Genomic DNA, 20,639 nt, shown 5'->3' with positions numbered 1-20,639 from the left:
AAAAAAGCACTTTTTAGAACTAGGAGGAACCTGAAGTATCCAGGGAATTTTTGTAGACATGTTTTGTCCCCCTAGTGGTGGGCCCAGTTTAGAGCTGAAGCGAAAGTGCGTAGGGGTTGGATCCTGGGTGAAATAAGACCTAGAGGTTTCTTCCTGCAGCAGACAGCTTACAGATGCAGTGTTTTATCACCTCAGACTGCTCCCACCCATCTCCACCCTCCACCCCGCTCCAAGACTCCAATGATTATGCCATCAACGGAAAAGATCACTACAAGGTCTATGACATAAGGCGAATTCTCCAAAACACCTTCTGCTTCTTGACAGCACCTCTAATTCCATGTAATTTGGGTCAGTTCTGTAGGGTGTTTCTAAATCAAACCAGCTCCCGTACTCTTTGCTCTTCGTGTAACTGAACAACCTAAAGGAAGCCCTTTGCATGAAAACTCTTATTCTTTTGTTTTTAATCCTTTCAGCCACGTTGAGTCAGCCAGTAACATGGAGCAACTGACAAGGGAAACTGAGGACTATTCCAAACAAGCCCTCTCACTGGTGCGCAAGGCCCTGCATGAAGGAGGCGGAACCGGAAGCGGTAGCCCCGACGGTGCTGTGGTGCAAGGGCTTGTGGAAAAGTACGTTCCTATGGGTCCTCCCGTGGCTCATTATACCTTGGATACTCCCAGGGCAAAATGCTAACTGTACTTGAGGGGCACCATGCTAGTTGTAAAAACATATTATTAATGATAATAAGAGGGCCGAAATCATGGGAGTTTTACTTTGGGGAAAAGCAGATATTTTTAAGACTGGAAGAAAAAAAGATTGGTTAGTCTAAATAAAATTTATGTTTTGATTGAGATTACAATACTTGGAGGTATGGTCACCCTCTGGTGTTTGAAGGGTGTGAGTAAACCCATCTGATGGCATGAGGAGATATAAAAATACAGAAATATATTTCTGTTATCAAGAAGTGGGGAACTTGGGATTGAATTTTTCTGACCCAACCTGTATAAATTAAAAGGCTTATGTTTAGTGGAGAGGGACAAGTATCTGATAAATAATTTTGTTTGGTTCTTCTGGTTATTCCAACTACATACTTTCAAGACAACAGGGTGAAATTTTGCTTTTGTTAAAAAAAAGAGGGGGGGGTCGGGTGTGGTGGCTCACTCTTGTAGTCCCAGCTACTTGGGAGGCTGAATTGGGAGGATTGCTTGAGCATGGGAGGATGAGGCTGCAGTGAGCTGTGATCACGCCACTGCACTCCAGCCTGGGCAACAGAGTGAAACCCTGTCTCAAAAAAAAAAAAAAAAAAGAATTCTCAAAGTCCTCTTTTTATTACCGCCCCCTCCCCACCCCACCCCCAACACCAGATTGGAGAAAACCAAGTCCCTGGCCCAGCAGTTGACAAGGGAGGCCACTCAAGCGGAAATTGAAGCAGATGGGTCTTATCAGCACAGTCTCCGCCTCCTGGATTCAGTGTCTCAGCTTCAGGGAGTCAATGGTCAGTCCTTTCAGGTGAGGGCATCTGGCCTGTGTGCTTGATATACAGGAGGGCTATAAATACTTTCTTTTCTGGGGGTGCCATAATATTGTTCAACCATTCAGCTTTTTCTCCATGTTGACCGTTTCTGTTTTAGAGTGGGAAGAGTATTTATCCTTCTCATTATCCATTTCCTTGTTCTTAAACCCCAATCCTAGTCTCTGGAAAGGATTTGACCCATGCTAAACCTATTACTGGATAAAAGTTTTATGTATCAGGCCGGGCGCGGTGGCTCACGCTTGTAATCTCAGCACTTTGGGAGGCCGAGGCGGGCGGATCACGAGGTCAGGAGATCGAGACCACGGTGAAACCCTGTCTCTATTAAAAAATACAAAAAATTAGCCGGGCGTGGTGGCGGGCGCCTGTAGTCCCAGCTACTCGGAGAGGCTGAGGCAGGAGAATGGCATGAACCTGGGAGGCGGAGCTTGCAGTGAGCCAAGATTGCGCCACTGCACTCCAGCCTGGGCGACAGAGCGAGACTCCGTCTCAAAAAAAAAAAAAAAAAAAAGTTTTATATATCTTCCTTAGTTCTGGGGATTGTTGAAACCTGTGGGAAATTTTTATAAAGTTTTTTTTTGTTTACACTTGAGTCCAACCTATAGTATATCTCTATGTATAGCCACTCTGAGATGATTTCTTCTCAAAAGTTTTGCATTGTTTCTGCCTTCAGTTCCTTTAACGATTCCAAACTTATTCGATTAAGAAGATTTTGTTTACTACCTACAGAAAAAAAATTCACAATCCCCATGGATATATGTTCCCATGAATATATAAACTAACATGTAAACATTTAAAAAATAAAAAAGAACAGAGACAAAGCCTGTTTGATATTGAGGGGACCTGCTGCCTTACTTTCATTGGGCATACTGACTCATTTCTGTGAGGTTTTGGGCCTGGATGGCTAGTGACTATTTTCTTGGCTTCTTAAGGCTGTTGCTATTTTCAAACAATGGTGCCAGGTTCTAACAAGGCTGGTGTGGTAACTGGTAAGCAGAAGTCAGACTCCCTGGTTTCTTTGGGCTCACAGGTGGAAGAAGCAAAGAAGATCAAACAAAAAGCTGATTCACTCTCAAGCCTGGTGACCAGGCATATGGATGAGTTCAAGCGTACACAAAAGAATCTGGGAAACTGGGAAGAAGAAACACAGCAGCTCTTACAGAATGGAAAAAGTGGGAGAGAGGTATTCTTCTGTTAATTCATTCACTCAATAAACATGTATTGAATGCCTACCATATGAATAAACATGGCAAGAAGAATAATCAAAAGCTCTCTGACCAGGTACAGTGGCTTATCCCTGTAATCCCCGCACTTTTGGAGGACAAGCCAGGAGGATCACTTGAACTCAAGAGTTTGAGACCAGCGTAGGCAACGTAGTGAGGCCCCCATCTCTACAAAAAATAAAAAAATAGCTGGGCATGATGACACGTGCTTATAGTCCTAGCTACTTGAGAGGCTGAGGTGAGAGGATCACTTGAGCTCATGAGTTCGAGGCTGCAGTGAGCCATGATTACACCACTGTACTCCAGCCTGGGTGACAGAGCAAGACCCTGTTTCTGGAAAAATCAACAATGAAGGCACTGCTTATGGAAGAAGTAACAGTTGCAGAGATCTTGGTGTGATTAGCTCAGCTCTGCCCAGCGAGTCAGCCCTCAAACCTAGGAGTAGGACCTAGGCTTCTTGGGTCTAATTTTGGTCTAGCTCACTCTACTACTTGGCTTCAGGAAATATCTAGAGTTTAAAATTATGATTTATAAAACCGTTCCTGTCCCTGATGGTGGACTAGAGTTTCTCTATATGGAATGTGTTGTGCACTTATAAAGTTTGCTCTGTCCCATATTGTAGAGGGGTTTGCTACAGCACCCCTAGACTCTGCAGTGAATCACAATGATCTGTTGTCATGAAGAGAAATGTGTCAGAGTGATTTTGCCAGCAGGAGTGTACTTCCTCTAATCTCATTCTGTCTGCCTTTTTACAGAAATCAGATCAGCTGCTTTCCCGTGCCAATCTTGCTAAAAGCAGAGCACAAGAAGCACTGAGTATGGGCAATGCCACTTTTTATGAAGTTGAGAGCATCCTTAAAAACCTCAGAGGTTAGTACTTCATGGTTCAGGTCACTTGAGTATTTTAAGGGTATAGCCATGACCAGTTTCCTTTGAATTCTCATATGTCTCTCTAAGTGGCAGGTATATTGGGATATTAATAGATCCTTAGTAAATATCTTTCTAAAGATATTCTTAATACATTAATATTTAATGTAGTAGTAATAATAGAGCTAGATGTCAGAAGCCTTGAGTTCTGATCTCTGCTGGGCCACCTGACCAGGCCAGACTAGCTGTGTGACCATAGGCAAGTCACGTAACCTTTCCAGAACCTAATATCTTCCTCTTTAAAGAGACAAGGTTAAACTATGTGATCTGTAAGTTCTCTCACAGGTGCAACATACCACTACTATACAGACATTTTTCCTTTTCCTGTGTAGTCTGGTTGGTTCCAGTATGGAACTGATATGTTTCTTTGTGGTGATAACAGAGCAGCCTTTGTCACTGCATCTAGATCCCAGGAGATTTGGATTTGTGCCTTGCAGAGATTTCATTAAAATTTCAGGCTTCTTCACTAAAGCACAAAAGAGAAACATTCCCAAAATTTTGGAATTTTCTTCATGGAAAGTACTTCTCTACCCATTCAAACCTAACCCCAGTGTTACCATTGGAGCTTAGGGCTTAAAACTCTGGCTTGATGCTTTGGACTTCAAAGATTCTACCTGCTTCTGATGCACTCTGCAGTTTCAATACTCTTGCAGTGCTGTGGAACTCAGGGCAGGCTGCTTGTCGGTTTCTCTAAGCAACGGAATAATTATAACCCCTCCAATGCATCTTTTAAGATGCTTTCTCTTAGATAAGAAAGTTAATTCCAGCCGCAACTTCCCACACCCTCATCCCCAGTCAGTAATAACAGTCTTTCAGGAATTTTTCTTTACAACATCAGCCCCTTTCACTCATTTGTAAATTTGCTTTCATCTTCATGGCAGTTTTTTCTTTTCTTCATTTCAGAGTTTGACCTGCAGGTGGACAACAGAAAAGCAGAAGCTGAAGAAGCCATGAAGAGACTCTCCTACATCAGCCAGAAGGTTTCAGACGCCAGTGACAAGACCCAGCAAGCAGAAAGAGCCCTGGGGAGTGCTGCTGCTGATGCGCAGAGAGCAAAGAATGGGGCTGGGGAGGCCCTGGAAATCTCCAGTGAGATTGAACAGGTAAAAAGAAATCGACATGTGTGTTGGTGCCAGTAGTACCAAACACAAGGGTGGTGTGGAGGGAAAGAGAGCATTGAGCTTATTTTAACCTCTGAGGCTCAGAGCCCTGTTGTGGCCCATGGCAGCCCAGATTAAAAGACTACGGCAGCAAAGACGCATGACAGAGAATGATATTTTTTTTGTCCTCTGGGTTTTCCCAAATGGTTCCTAACTCTGTGCAACATTTGGTGAGCGTTGAACTGAGAGGGAAGCAGTGTCTGGCTGCTGACCTTCCTAGTCCGTAAAAACATACCCCCAAATTAGCTTGTTTGAGGCAGAGCTTGGCAAAGGGTGTGTCCCTAAGTCTGATTCTCTCATTATTCATCTAACTTACTCCATCAGGGCCTCGCTGCAGCTGTATTTTTTCTATGGTTGTCTTTGGGATGTTTTTGTGCCTCACCCCTATCTCTCCTTCCGTCCCTGGCTCGTTTTCTTCTCCCAGGAGATTGGGAGTCTGAACTTGGAAGCCAATGTGACAGCAGATGGAGCCTTGGCCATGGAAAAGGGACTGGCCTCTCTGAAGAGTGAGATGAGGGAAGTGGAAGGAGAGCTGGAAATGAAGGAGCTGGAGTTTGACACGAATATGGATGCAGTACAGATGGTGAGTTCCTGTTGCTTTCCACGGGAGATCCCTTTCAACTTGCCAACATGGAGAATATCTTTTCAAGGCTGGTTTGTGCTTATTTGTCCTCAGGTGATTACAGAAGCCCAGAGGCTTGATACCAGAGCCAAGAACATTGGGGTTACAATCCAAGACACACTCAACACATTGGACGGCCTCCTGCATCTGATGGGTATGTGAAGTACCCACAGCCTTCCAGCTCCATGCTCCAGGGCTTTGCTCCAGAACACTCACTATACCTAGCCCCAGTGAAGGGGAATCTCAGCTTTCCTTAAGGAGATCAGTAAATGTGCTTTGTTTCCAGGCCCAGATACTTTGGGCAGGTTCCCTTACATTTACTGGACCCTGTTTTACAATTGCTAAGATGGGTCACTGAACATCTATTGCACTTGGGGGTAAAGGTCTGTGGGCCAAAGAACGGATATATACAAGCAACTTCACAGAACACGAGACAGCTTGGGAATCCTGCTAAGGAATCTGGCCTGGACCCTGAGAAACCAGTGGACAGTTTTAAGCAGAAGAATAACATCACCACTGTATATTTCAGAAAGATCACGAGGGCAGCCAAATGGAGAAAAGCTTGAAGTGGGGGTTAGAGAGAAGGCAGGTTGAGACCACTTAAGATATTGTTGAAATAATTGAGGAGATAAATGACAGGATCCTACTCTAAGGCAGTAGAATGGTGGCTGGGAAGATGTGAAGGAAGATTTTCCCAGTCTGTGAAGTCAAGAATCACTTGCCAGTCGGGTGTGCTGGCTCACGCCTGTAATCCTAGCACTTTGGGAGACTGAAGCGGGTGGATCACCCAAGGTCAGGAGTTCAAGACCAACCTGGCCAACATGGTGAAACCCTGTCTCTACTAAAAGTACAAAAATTAGCTGGATATGGTGGTGGAAGCCTGTAATCCCAGCTATTCGGGAGTCTGAGGCAGGAGAATCGCTTGAACCTGGGAGGCGGAGATTGCAGTGAGCCAAGATTGCCCCACTGCACTCCAGCCTGGGGAACAGAGTAAGACTATCTCAAAAAAAAAAAGGAAAAATAAAAAAGAATCACTTGCTGATTTTACATTTGTTCCTCCCCAAACCAAAGTTATACCTTGATATAACCAGTGGGAGGAACTTGATCTGCTTGGGTAAATAACCCAGAAGAAATGTGATGAGAGTAGGCCTGTGAGATAATTTTAGCAAGATCCGATGGCACGATGTGGAAGAAAATCAGGTTTCCCTACAGAATCACTCCCAAAAGAAAACTTATTTTGGTTAAATATCTGGATTTAGATAGAGCTGATATCAAACCCTCATTTGGTCTGTTTTATGAAGCTTGGACTGCAGCAGACGTGGAACTAGAGATTCGTCACAGATTCCAGTAACATTTAGGAAAAGGTTTGGCTCTGCTATTCCAGTTCAGTAGAACAACCCTGAAACTGGATTTTTCTGTAGGGTGTCATCATCACCCTGAGAGGCCAATATCATCTGTGTTGTTATAGTCTTGGGTCTGCTTTGTGATCCAATGAGCCCAAAAGTGTAAACTGCTCTCAAAGGATTGAGGAAAAAAAAAAAAAAAAAAAACCTCCCCAATTGAGACCTTAGCAGCGTTGTTTAGTGTTCTAAAAAAAAAAAAGGCAATGAAACTAATGAGACCTGTAAAGAGAATATGAGAGAGTAGGGAGAGCAGGGTAGATGGAAGCTATTAAACATTTACCATGTGTCACATGTTTTCATGGTGTAGTATCATTTGTCTTGTAAAAGTCGTGTATGGTGGGTTTTATCATTTTTATTATTTTATTTCATGAAGGATTGAACCGAGGCTCAGAGGTTAATAATGCCCCACAGGTCACGTAGTAAATTGCAGAGGCAGGATCCAAACTGAGATCTTTTTGCCTCCAATGCTCGTGTTCTTTTCTAGTAACTCATGCCACCTTCCCATAGACAAGGTTATTTTGTTCCCAAGCTTACTTAACTTCCTCTTTGTGTCATAAAATCCTAAATTCCTAAGTTCTCCCTGACCCCAAGTGAAAGCTCCATTTGGATCAACATTTTTGTTACAGTATTGTTTCTACTCTGTGCACTCTCTTAAGTCCTAGGACAATAAGAGATTAATTGTTCTAGGTATAATAAACTCATGCAGTCAAATACTATCACTTCAGCTCAGATATGTGAGGCAACTTGACCTTGAGTTCGAATTGACCAAGGCCACTCCAACCTATTTGAAGTAAATGGGTCTGGCCAGGTGCCCTTCATACTGACATTTAGTTTTAGATAGTGTATGGGTAACACATACCTGAACAAATGTGATTTTATTTTAAATTGGAAATAAAATAACATCTAGTCAGATGACTGCTGTTTCAGGCTGGAATGATGTCTGACATCAATTTCTAGCAGCTGGAATCCATTCCCCAAATGGCAAAGCGTACCTTGGCCTCTATAACCCTGAAGCTCAGCCAGTTTCTTAAGGTCTTCTAATAGAAAACAGCAAGATATTTCTTAAAGGTGGTTCGGAAAGCATAATTTGGAGTTGATTCTAATCCTAGCAGTGACCTATGATAGGCAAATGCCTTGGATAGTGCTCAGTCCCCTATGACCTTCAGTCCTCTTTTTTTTTTTTCGGAGCATCAACTATTGACCTTAACACGAAAGGAAAACTCCAGACATCATGTTGCTGAACTAGATAGCTCAGAGTCTTGAACAGGGTTGTTCATAGCCCAGTAACTAGGCTGGCCCTCTCAGAACTCTTTCTAGATGATTTCTAATTTAAAATAAGCTTTAAAATTCATGGTATACTATTTGCTGTAGGCAAGTGGAAATGGGAATTAGTTATGGGTATAGAAGGGCACTCGTGTTCAAGGAGATCTAACTACAGCTTTTCTATGTTAACTCGTGTCTCATTCCTTGAAATAGACCAGCCTGTCAGTGTAGATGAAGAGGGGCTGATCTTATTGGAGCAGAAGCTTTCCCGAGCCAAGACCCAGATCAACAGCCAACTGCGGCCCATGATGTCAGAGCTGGAAGAGAGGGCACGTCGGCAGAGGGGCCACCTCCATTTGCTGGAGACAAGCATAGATGGGATTCTGGCTGATGTGAAGAACTTGGAGAACATTAGGGACAACCTGCCACCAGGCTGCTACAATACCCAGGCTCTTGAGCAACAGTGAAACTGCCATAAAGATTTCTCAACTGAGGTTCTTGGGATACAGATCTCAGGGCTCGGGAGCCATGTCATGTGGGTGGGTGGGATGGGGACATTTGAACATGTTTAATGGGCATGCTCAGGTCAACTGACCTGACCCCATTCCTGATCCTGTGGCCAGGAGGTTGTCTTATTGCACCATACTCCTTGCTTCCTGATGCTGGGCAATGAGGCAGATAGCACTGGGTGTGAGATTGACCAAGGATCTGGACCCCAAAGAATAGACTGGATGGAAGGACAAACTGCACAGGCAGATGTTTGCCTCAGAATAGTCGTAAACGGAGTCCCAGAATTTGGACAAGTGCTGTTGGGTTATAGTCAACTTATTCTTTGAGTAATGCGACTAAAAGAAAAAACTTTGACTTTGCCCAGGCATGAAATTCTTCCTAATGTCAGAACAGAGTGCAACCCAGTCACACTGTGGCCAGTAAAATACTATTGCCTCATATTGTCTTCTGCAAGCTTCTTGCTGATCAGAGTTCCTCCTACTTACAACCCAGCCTGTGAACATGTTCTCCACTTTCAAGCTGGAAGAAGTGAGCAGTGTTGGAGTGAGGACCTGTAAGGCAGGCCCATTTGGAGCAATGGTGCTTGCTGGTGCCTGCCACCTTCAAGTTCTGGACCTGGGCGTGACATCCTTTCTTTTAATGATGCCATGGCAACTTAGAGATTGCATTTTTATTAAAGCATTTCCTACCAGCAAAGCAAATGTTGGGAAGGTATTTACTTTTTCGGTTTCAAAGTGATAGAAAAGTGTGGCTTGGGCATTGAAAGAGGTAAAATTCTCTAGATTTATTAGTCCTAATTCAATCCTACTTTTCAAACACCAAAAATGATACGCATCAATGTATTTTATCTTATTTTCTCAATCTCCTCTCTCTTTCCTCCACTCATAATAAGAGAATGTTCCTACTCACACTTCAGCTGGGTCACATCCATCCCTCCATTCATCCTTCCATCCATCTTTCCATCCATTACCTCCATCCATCCTTCCAACATATATTTATTGAGTACCTACAGTGTGCCAGGGGCTGGAAGGACAGTGTTGACATAGTCTCTGCCCTCATAGAGTTGATTGTCTAGTGAGGAAGACAAGCATTTTTAAAAAATAAACTTAAACTTAAAACCTTGTTTGTCACAAGTGATATTTATTGCAATAACGGCTTGGTTTGCAACCTCTTTGCTCAACAGAGCGTATGTTGCAAGACCCTCCCATGGGGGCACTTGAATTTTGGCAAAGCTGACAGAGCTCTGGGTTGTGCACATTTCTTTGCATTCCAGCTGTCACTCTGCGCCTTTCTACAACTGATTGCAACAGACTATAGAGTCATGATAACACCATTGGGAATTCCTGGAGAAACCAGAGGCACTTCCACCTCAGCTGGGAAGACTATGGTGCTGCCTTGCTTCTGTATTTCCTTGGATTTTCCTGAAAGTGTTTTTAAATAAAGAACAATTGTTAGATGCTTGGGGTCAGTTTCTGATTTACTAAACTCTAAGCCTATGATGGTACCAAAGCAATGGAAATGAAAATGCCACAGAAATGGCATAGGTCCTAGAGTTAGCATCTTCAATTCCCACTACTGAGCATCTTACTTTGCCCTTTCCAACCATATGGGATTGATGATGCTGTCAATGAGATTTTTATGAGGTTTAACTGATGCTGTCTCCTAAGCATAAAACTTTATTTCTAGAACAATTCAAGCTGGGTGGAGAGAGGGGGGGATATAGTTAATATTCTTATCTTTTTCATCAGCTATAAAATGAAGGTAAAATTAATAGTTTGTGGTGCATATATCATGCTTTTTAAGAAGTTAAAATGTACTAAATTAAGATCTTGAATTAGTCATCTATGCAAGTGGCTGAGAAAACAATTCTGCTTCTGTCCATTGACCCTCAAATTCTGATAGGTCTGGTCACTTTGCTTTACCTTCTGTGAAAATGAATTTGTAATCTTGTCTTGGCATACCCAATTACACATTCTACAGATCTCTTGCTATAGTTAACAACTACTGCCCAGACTCCACAGTCATTTCAGAGGCCCTGCCATTTACAACATGTGACTTCTAAGGTTGCCTGGGGGATGGAGGGTTGTGGCCATTCCAGCTGGTTGTCACCAGCTGATGGAAAGGGAAAAGAACATGGAGGAAGGAGACACAGGAAGGCCAGGCTTGGGAGGGCCTCATGTGCTATGGTCCAACACCCAGCAAAACGATCACATCTACCATGCAAAGAGGTCTGGAAGATGTAGTCCTTTGTTAGGAAGCCACTTCACAGTGACAATTCTACATTGTGAAAGGAGAAAATGCATTGTCGGTGATTGGCTGTCTCTTCCAAGTGTAAGATCAGACAGTACATGTTCTAGGAAACTTGGTGAGGGATCCCATTAGTTAATAACCATGATATGTGTAATCATATAAGGATTCCTCAATGGAATAGATTGTTTTAAAAGTTGTAAGAGGCTGGGCGTGGTGGCTCATGCCTATAATCCCAGCACTTTGGGAGGCCAAGATGGGTGGATCATGAGGTCAAGAGATTGAGACCATCCCGGCTAACATGGTGAAACCCCATCTCTACTAAAAATACAAAAAAATTAGCCGGGCATGGTGGCGGGCACTTGTAGTCCCAGCTACTTGGGAGGCTGAGGCAGGAGAAAGGCATGAACCTGGGAGGTGGAGCTTGCAGTGAGCCAAGATCACGCCACTGCACTCCAGCCTGAGCAACAGAGTGAGACTCTGCCTCAAAAAAAAAAAGAAAAAAAAAAAGTAGGCTATCTCCCCTGACAAATGGGAGATGATACCTGAGTAGAGGTGGGATGGGGAATAGAAAAATGACTTATGGGACTTCCCTTGGTGTACAAATAATTCTCTCATTTCTAAGGACCTGAAAAGTTATCCCTAAAAAGAGAGAAGGGGATGTGGCTTCCCCAGGATCTAGCCTCATGTTGTCAGTCCTTAACCTGACCCTGCCAAGATAAGGAAGCTTTCCTTCTGATTTTTCATCAGTATTAGTAGTTCATAGTGAAAGCTTTCTTGCACTTCTCCTCTGAGAGTTTATGGTTAATTATGCTGTTGGTAAGCTATTACAAATGTCGTCATCCACTTTAGCTGTTAGGGACCTCTGTTTGGAGAGAGGGTTGGAAATGAAACTGCCCATAGACTATAACTTCTTAGCAGGTGTATTTCTGGTCTTCTCCAAGGATGTGGTTTCTTTTCAGTACTCTCCAGTACTTCTCTCAGACTCTTGAGAGGCTGGAGAAAGGGATAAGAAGATGCTTAGTAATATTCAATGTTTTGAACAAGTCTCAAGGACCAGGAATATGTTTATTGTGCCTTCTTTTAATGTTTTGCATGGTAATGGGAATGTTACGGATTATTGCTATGGTTCAATTTTCCCACCTGGAGAACACAGATTAGAATTTTTCTCTCCCTTCTTCATACTATTGGCTACATGGAACTTTCTAGGAAATCCGAAGATCTAAAGCTTATATATAGGTCATAAGGGAAGAAATGTGTATGTGCACATATGTTAATTCATATTTAGTGTATATATTTTATAAGTTAGCAAGTTAAACCAGTGTTTATATTTCACTTTAAATGAGCTCTTGGCTGAACGCTGTGGCTCACGCCTGTAATCCCAGCACTTTGGGAGGCCGAGACAGGCAGATCACCTGAGGTCTGGAGTTTGAGACCAGCCTGGCCAACATGGCAAAACCCTGTCTCTACTAAAAATACAAAAATCAGCTGCGCATGGTGGCAGGCGCCTGTAATCCCAGTTACTCTAGAGCCTGAGGCAGGAGAATTACTTGAACCCAGGAGGCTGATATTGCAGTGAACCGAGATCGCACCATTGCACTCCAGTGTGGGCGACAAGAGCAAAACTCTGTCTCAAAACAAAACAAAACAAAACAAACAAAAAAACCCAAAGCAAATAAATGAGATTTCATCATTATGTACTCTCAGGACAAGGAAAAAAAGGCAGTGTTCAGCTTTGTGAACAAAATAGCAAATGTAAACACGAGTGATCAATTTACAAGCATATCAAGCATCATTATGATGTGCCACGAAACCCACATGGATGCACACAAAGCTGCCACATCTCAATTTTAAGCCAAAAAAAAAAAAAGAAAAAAAATACTAAGAACCCCAAGAACCAAATGATTCGTTTAAAAAATGAATCTGATAAACAAACGGCTAACCCTTCAATGAGCTGGCCTAATGGGGAATTACTGTTTCACCTTCTGAATCATATCTGATAATTAGCTAACGGCAATCACCATTCACACCTAACCCAATACAGGGTGTGTGATATGACTGAAGGTGAAATAAGAACTGATAACCACAGCAGGATTGAACAGTTAACAAATTGTTCACTTTTGCTTGTTTACATTGCCAAAGCAAATTGCGAGTTTAACAAGTTCTGTTTTAGTTAAGATCTTTCAAGCTAAAAAGTTGTTCAAGTTTTTCATTTTCACAAGTACAATTTTATTTCATAAAGTACTAATTTCATTGAGGAGCCAAAGTTAACCAACACTAGACTATGCAAATTAATCAAGATCTAAGATTTAATGTTTCAAAACTAAGAAAACGGAGATACAATTTACAAATTTGCTAATTATTCTTCCCTTTGTCATCCTTGGATGTGGCTGTACATACTTTTATATTACACATGTGGCATCAGCTGAACCAGGCAGGAAACCACTTGTTCTAAGTACATTTTTACAACTGTTGTCTCCTGTCAAGTAAAATTATGAAAAAAAGTGATTAATGCTGCAACTCACAAAGTTCTTGACCAAGACACAAGACTCTTGTAGCATTGTCTTATTTATTAACATAATTGAAACATTTTGCATAAAACTCTTGCCCATGACTATTCTAGCAACAAAACTGTACTCAAAATATTTCACTGTGAAATGGTATTGCAACTTGAATATCATTTTTTATTAATGAATTGATTTCCATAAAGCAAATCTTACTCTTAAAATGGCAGATTATGTGATCAAAAAGCGATTCAAAAAAGCTTCCCCCTTCCCACGCCAACCCTCAAGACAATGTGGATCCAGCTGAATCCTCAGCCCTGGGACTAGACTAAGGTTGAGGGAAAGAGCCATGAACTCATTCCTAACCAGAACAGGCTAATAGGACACTCCAAACTCACACTGCAAAGAGACCACATGAACAGTCGAGTGTGCTGGGCAGCTATAAGATGGTGCAGACTGGATGAATTTGGCAGAGCATATTCATCACCATTACTACAATGCTATTCCTAAGGTGTCCTAATTGTATGAGCTACAAAATCCGTCCTTGTTTCCATTCTTCCCGTCTCACCTGTTGGCCCTCCTGCAGTAGGTAGCCTTGGGAGAGATCCTGAGCTTTTCATATTCTACGGTTTTATTTTTGCATTACTGTTTGGATGAGTAAAATGTAATAACATGCTTCTCTCTCTTAGTCCCCTAAAAGAGTGTGAGTGTGAATGTGTGTGTGTGTGTGTGTGTGTGTGTGTCAGTTTGGGGAGAGTAGAATTGGGCTGTTAAGTACAAGTTGTTTCTCCCTGTAATTCTCTGCCTTTTGCTGTAGTTCAATTATTATTGAGTCTCACTTTCTACTTAATTTGAACAGCAAGTTCTTTAATTCTTTCTGAGAAGCTGGAGCTTGAAACTAGAGAACATTGTTGAAAGGCTGGCCAAGCTGAGACAGGAAGAACGGCATCTCTAGAAGCTCTAGCTCTGGGTTTCAGGCACTTCAGTAAGAGACTTTACCCCTTTTTCCTATGTACATTCAAGGAAAATGAAAGCAAGAAGGCTCTAGAGGCTACCTTGGGTTGGGGATGTGTGACTGAGGTACCCGCTAGCAGCACAGCCCTCCCAGAGGACCATTCCTTAAGGACAGAGTTATTGACAAAAAGGGTTTTCCTTCTGCCTGTTCTTACTTCAGCCACTTTCAGAAAAATGGGAGAGACAAATTTTTTGCTGGTGGGCAGGAAACAAAGCTCCAGACCCCTCTGGACACGATTGTTCCAGTCCATGCCTTTCTCACAACCTCTGAGCCATGCTTTGGATCCGGCTTTGCAGGAAGGAACGGAACAGGACCCCAGAGGCAAAGTCAGGGCTTATCCTGGTTATCCTGATGGCACCTGGGGCACCACTTCAGACTCTGAATCATCTTTCTGGTATTGACTGTGGCTGAGTCACGGTCACAATGTCCTGTCCTGGATTCAGTTGTGCTGTGACCTTCCCCTAGCAAATGAAGAGTAGGGCGTGTGTGTGTGTGTTTGAGGGGTGGGGAGTGCGGCAATGGGAATGGACGATTCTATTCAAAAGAAGATTCACTTTCTTTTTATATTAAATAGGAAACCTGTTTTTAGTACAGCGCCTGTAATCCACAAAGATAAGATCTGCCCCACTTCATTCCTAGAAATTTACTTCTATGGCACCTGTTCTTTGTCTTAATTCATCTCACTTTCCTTCCCCACTCCCACATGCCTTCTGACTGCATGCTGAGAGTGCAGAACCAGCCTCATTCCTTCTCATGGGCTGTAGATCAAATGGGGCTTGACCAGAGCAGAGTGACAGAGTGGACCAAAGAAACAAAAGAAATTGAGCCTTCCTCAGGTCTGCTCACGTGGGGCGCATAAATTCCATCCATAACTCCAAGTCCTTAAACAAGCCATGTTTCCCCAGGAAATTCAGGCACCTGTTTTCCTTTGTTTCATTTCCTGGCTTATGACTGTTCTTCCTGGACAAGGCTGTTCCATCTTTCGCTCTCCAGCAATATAATCATCCTGAGCACTCTCTGGGTCTTCCTTCACCTTCCACAAAGCAATTCTTTCTTGGATTGATGGAGTCGGTTTCTGGGATTTCTTCCAAGCTGCTGAGATCTCTTTATTTCTAAAGGAAACCTAACAGTGGCCCTCCTTACTATCACACCCTCCCCTGGGACTGGCATTACCATCCTATGTGTGGGGAGCACCTGGGACAGATATAATTTAAAAGAAAGATGCCAGGGTAAGGCTTGGGAAGTGTAGAAATCACATGGGTACCTGGTCAGCAACATGAGGAAATGGAGGGTGTGGTGTGACGGCCTAAGGGTCAGGGAAACAATATCTTGTCAGGCCCTACACCTGCTGGCTGACCTGGACCAGCCATTTAATCCCATGGGCCTCTGCTCCCATGGAGCAGAGGAAAGTGTTGGACCAACTGAACTCCAAAGTTTTTTTCAGTTTATTATTTCATGATCCCTAGTTAAACACTGATACCCAAAAATAGGATTTTCCTTCCTTCCTCTGAAGATTATTTCAAAAAATCCAAGAGGAATAACAGACTTTCTGGATGCTGCTCTACCATATTCTTCTGTTAAATCAAGTTCCTTTTCCCGCAATTGAAGGATGTTGCAGATGTGAAATGTGTGGTAAAGAACATTTTCTTTGCTTTCAGGTCTCACCTGGCCCCTTCTGGGGGTAGCTGGTACTAGATTTTGATAAAAGTATCCTAATACTCAGGGACTATTTCTCAAAGACCAGAATCCCAAGAGCCAGAGACTGGATGAGAGACACAAAGCACAAGACAGCAATTTCCTTATGGATCTCCAAGCAGGACACGCATGAGACCCCAGTAACCAGAAGGAAAGCTGGCAAAACTGTCTGCAGGAGCAGAAAGGAAGGTAGAAAATTAGAGAAAAAAGGAGTGAAACAACTTCGTGGCTCCTGACCCCTCCCAGATCTCCCTTCTGGGAACCCATTCCCCTATTAGGGAGATTTTCTCAGACAGTTCCTGCAGCTCCTGGGCTCTGCAGGGGCTAGAATCAACCACAGAAACAAGACCAAGGCACTGCTTCTCAAGAAGAAACTGACCTCGTGTGCTGTCTGAGTTACCTCAGCTAGAGAGGGTGAAAATCATCAGCTATCATCAGGGCAACAAATTGCTTTCTCCTAGTTCATCCTGGACTTACAATATGAAAGAGACATTTCCCAGCCCAACAGACAATACATAATTCCAATTAGCAAAGACTTCCAGGGTTGAGTGGACTCCTAGTGTTTTTTTGTTTTGTTTTGTTTTGTTTTTTTATGACATGACTGCACGATCTGGATCTGGTCCTGCCTATGTGATTCTTCTCAGATTCAGGAATGTGTCTAAGCATGGCCTCCAAAGGTCCCTTGGAAACCCCTGGCTGGTAGGGAACCCGCACTGTGCCATCAGCTACAGCCCACATAAGTAAATGAACAGATGCCACCAGGAAATGAGGATGGACTGGCTCTGTGTGATCATAAGCTCAGAGCATCAGGGAAATGGTCATTTGAAACTAAGAAAACAGATTCAAATTATTCTGAGAAAACCGACTATTCCCAGACTTGCGTCCCAGGTTTCACAACCCGAAAATCTCACTCCTGATCAAAGGTTGCTGCTGCTGCTGCTACTGCTATATGTGTGTGTGTATGTGCATGCGCGGGTGCGCACGCATGTGTGCGTGTTTGTGTGTGTGCGCGTGTGTGTGGTGCTGAAGAAGTGGAGGTTGCTTGGCCTTCTCTACTGGGTGTGGCCCTGATGCACTCACTGAGTTGAGCGCTGAGGCTGGCTACAGTGTCCTATCAGAGGGGAAGTAATATCACAGGAGCACATCAAGACTACAAACATAAAGAACCATGGACACTGATTTCATCCAAGTTCTACAGGGAGTGAACAAATAAAAATAAATAAACAAAAGAAAGAAAAGAAAAATAGCCCTTTGTAGTAAAGGGCATGCTGGGAAGGTGAGAGCCAGAGCCGCCTCCCCAGAGCATGCTGGGAGGAGGGGCACCAGAGCCGCCTCTCTAGAGCATGCTGGGAGGATGGGCACCAGAGCCACCTCCCCAGAGCATGCTGGGAGAATGGGCACCAGAGCCGCCTCTCTAGAGCATGCTGGGAGACGGACACCAGTACATCTCCAAGGACTGCACTTCCCCCAACTCCCGCCCCATTCCCTCACCCACCCCCAACCCGGAGACTAGAGGAAAGTCTGTCCAAAGATGACTGTGGAATAGGGAATGTCATGGTTCTCTGCAGGTCCCCCACACTATGGGGGGTTAAGTCAGCAAGTAGGGAAAACAGTCAAGACGAGGAGATGGAGAAACAGAGAGGCAGGAGAGAAACAGGGGGCTGACAAAGATGGAGGGGCCATTGTGTTGCCGGAGGACGAGGGGAGAGTGGAGCCGAGCACTGTGTAGCTGCTAGCCGGAGGCATTGATGTACAGCTGGCTTTTGAGGATGTAGTCGATGACCGGCTGGGACAGGTAATCCACAACATGGCCGTCCCCATGCTGCAGGGCCAGCCTGCACAAGAAGAGATGACAATCAGATGGACATCCACACCCAAAGCAAGCCAAGAGGACTGGCATGCCCCTGTCTCCCCAGCACCCCATTTGTAGCCTTTTCTCAAGTCGAGTAAATGGTTCTGTATTAGGAAAAGCCCTCTTGCCTCCACAACTCCTTCCCCACCTTGGTGAAATCATTCATCGTGGTTCTGCCACTTCCTAGGTGAGAGGCCTTGGGTAAGTTATTTAAGCCCCTCTGTCCTTCAGTTTTTTTCCTGTAAAATGAGGGTAATATATGGGCCCCTCTCATTTAGTTATTCAAAGGATTAAATGAGTCATTATGCAAAGCACTTAGAAGAGCGCCAGACACACAGTGGGCATCTAATGTATTCACTATTCTTTTTTCTCAAATAAATTGTATTGTGTATATTTAAGTCATACAATCTGATATTGTAAGATACACATATAGTATCATCATATAATATAGTACATTATCTATGTTAATTACACATTTATTATATATTTTATAATTTATATATTATACTATATTAATTATTTATATAATAGTGTTAATATTATATTATATTATTTATATGTGTTAATATTGTATTATTTATATAATATAGTTTAATGCTTACTGTAGTGGAACAAATTAATATTACTATATCCATCATCTCACTCAGATATGTATTTGTTCTTCTTGTGGCGAGAATAGCTATAATCTACTAATTTAGCAAAAACCCTAAATATAATACACTATTATTAGCTGTCATCCTCATGTCACACATTAGATCTTTCAACTTGTTTGTCCTACATATTTGCTACTTTGTATCCTTTGACCTGTATGTCCCCACTTTCTGCCCGCTTGACCCTGGTAATCATGCTTTATTCTCTCTCCACACTTGACCCTGGTAATCATGCTTTATTCTCTATCTGTATGTTTAAGATTCCATATATATTCCTACATATTTGCTACTTTGTATCCTTTGATCTATATCTCCCTACTTTCTGCCCTCCACACTTGACCCTGGTAATCATTGTTTTATTCTCTATCTGTGTATTTAAGATTCCACATGTAAGTGAAATCATGTAATATTTTTCTTTCTGTGTCTGGCTTATGTCACTTGGCAGAATGTCTTCCAGGTCTAGCCAAGTTGTGGCAAGTGGTAGGATCTCCTTTTTTAAGTCGAATAATGTTCCACTTCCGTGTGTGTGTGTGTGTGTGTAAGAACACATTTCTTTATCTATTCATCCATTGATGGACATCTTGGTTGTTTCCACATCTTGGCTACTGTGAATAATGCTACAACGAACTTGGAAATGCAGATATCTTTACAAGGTGGTGATTTCATTTCCTTTGGGTATATACCCAGAAGAGGGATTGCTGGATCATATGGCAGTTCCATTTTTAATCTCTTTAGGAACCTCTATTCTGTTTTCTATAATGGTTGTACCAATCTACATTCCCACCAACAGTGTACAAGGGTTCCCTTTCTCCACACCCTCATTAACATTTGTTATCTCTTGTCTTTTTGATAATAGCTATTCTAATAGGTGTGAGGTAGAACCTCATAATGCCTTCAATTTGTATTTCCCTGGTCATTAGTGATGTTGAGCATCTTTTTATGCACCTGTTAGCAATTTTTATGTCATCTCTGGAAAGATGTCTACTCAAATCCTCTGGTGTTTTGTTTGTTTGTTTGTTTGTTTGTTTTTTTGAGAGAGACAGGGTCTCACTCTGTTGCCCAGGCTGGAGTGCAGTAGTGAGTCATGGCTTACTGGAGCCTCAAACTGCTGGGCTCAAGCAATCCTCCTGCCTCAGCCTCTCAAGCAGCTAGGACTTCAGGCACATGCTACCATGCCTGGCAAATTTTTTTTTGGTGGGAAGGGGTAAGGATAGAGACAGGGTCTCACTATGTCTGGAACTCCTGGCCTCAGGCAATCTTTCCACCTCAGCCTCCCAGCATTCTGGGATTATAGGTATGAGCCATCACACCCTGCCCCTTTGCCCAGTTTTTAGTTGAGTAATATGTTTTCTTGCTATTTTGAGTTGTGTAAGTTCTTTATAAATCTTGGATATTAATCCCTATCTGATATATGATTTGAAAATATTTTTTCTCAATCCATAGGTTGCCTTTTCATTTTGTTGGTTGTTTCCTTTGCTGCACAGAAGCTTTTTAGTTTGAAGTCCCATTTATTTATTTATTTGCTTTTGTAGCCTGTGCTTTCAGTGTGGCATCCAAGACATAATTGCCAAGACCAATGTCAAGGAGACTTTCTTCTATGGTTTCTTCTGTTTTTGTTTATTGTTTCAGGTCTTACACTTAGGTCCTTTACCCATTTTGAGCTATTTTTTGTGACTGGTGTAAGATAAGGTCCAGTTTCATTCTTTTGAGTGTAGAAATACAGTTTTTCCAGCACCATCTATTGAAGAGACTACCCTCTCTTTATTGTGCTTTTTTGGTACCTTTGTCAAAAATCAGTTGACCATATATGTTTGAATTTATTTCTGGGCTCACTATTCTATTCCACTGCTCTATGTGTCTGCTTTTATGTCAGTACCATACTGTTTTGATTACTACAGCTTTGTAATATAATTTTAAATGAAGAAGTGTGATGCCTCCAACTTTTTTTTTCTCATAATTGCTTTGGCTATTCAGGGTCTTTTGCAGTTCTGAGCACATTTTAGGGTTGATTTTTCTATTTCTGTGAAGTATGAATGC

At 42.7% G+C, this 20,639-nt stretch overlaps 2 protein-coding genes across 3 annotated transcripts in view; one reads left to right on the top strand and one right to left on the bottom strand.

Annotated features, from left to right (window-relative positions):
• Positions 1–8,596, top strand: part of LAMC2 (laminin subunit gamma 2) — a 59,655-nt gene extending 51,059 nt beyond the window's left edge. The window contains exons 14-21 of the mRNA XM_058430498.1: positions 383–629; positions 1,365–1,509; positions 2,562–2,714; positions 3,510–3,624; positions 4,585–4,784; positions 5,266–5,424; positions 5,518–5,617; positions 8,343–8,596. Coding sequence (XP_058286481.1) covers positions 383–629; positions 1,365–1,509; positions 2,562–2,714; positions 3,510–3,624; positions 4,585–4,784; positions 5,266–5,424; positions 5,518–5,617; positions 8,343–8,596 — 1,373 coding nt within the window. The remainder of the gene's footprint in view (positions 1–382; positions 630–1,364; positions 1,510–2,561; positions 2,715–3,509; positions 3,625–4,584; positions 4,785–5,265; positions 5,425–5,517; positions 5,618–8,342) is intronic.
• A 9,049-nt stretch (positions 8,597–17,645) lies between these two features.
• NMNAT2 (nicotinamide nucleotide adenylyltransferase 2) overlaps positions 17,646–20,639 on the bottom strand; it is a 172,214-nt gene continuing 169,220 nt past the window's right edge. For both annotated transcript variants that reach the window (XM_032137067.2, XM_032137068.2), the window contains exon 11: positions 17,646–17,935. In XM_032137067.2, the coding sequence (XP_031992958.1) occupies positions 17,833–17,935 (103 nt within the window). In that variant the 3' untranslated portion in view covers positions 17,646–17,832. The remainder of the gene's footprint in view (positions 17,936–20,639) is intronic.

The sequence above is a fragment of the Hylobates moloch genome, unplaced genomic scaffold, assembly GCF_009828535.3.
Source record: "Hylobates moloch isolate HMO894 unplaced genomic scaffold, HMol_V3 SCAFFOLD_18, whole genome shotgun sequence".
NCBI classification, from domain to species: Eukaryota; Metazoa; Chordata; class Mammalia; order Primates; family Hylobatidae; genus Hylobates; species Hylobates moloch.
Note: the sequence above shows the minus strand (reverse complement) of the source record. Positions and strands in the feature narration are given on the sequence as shown.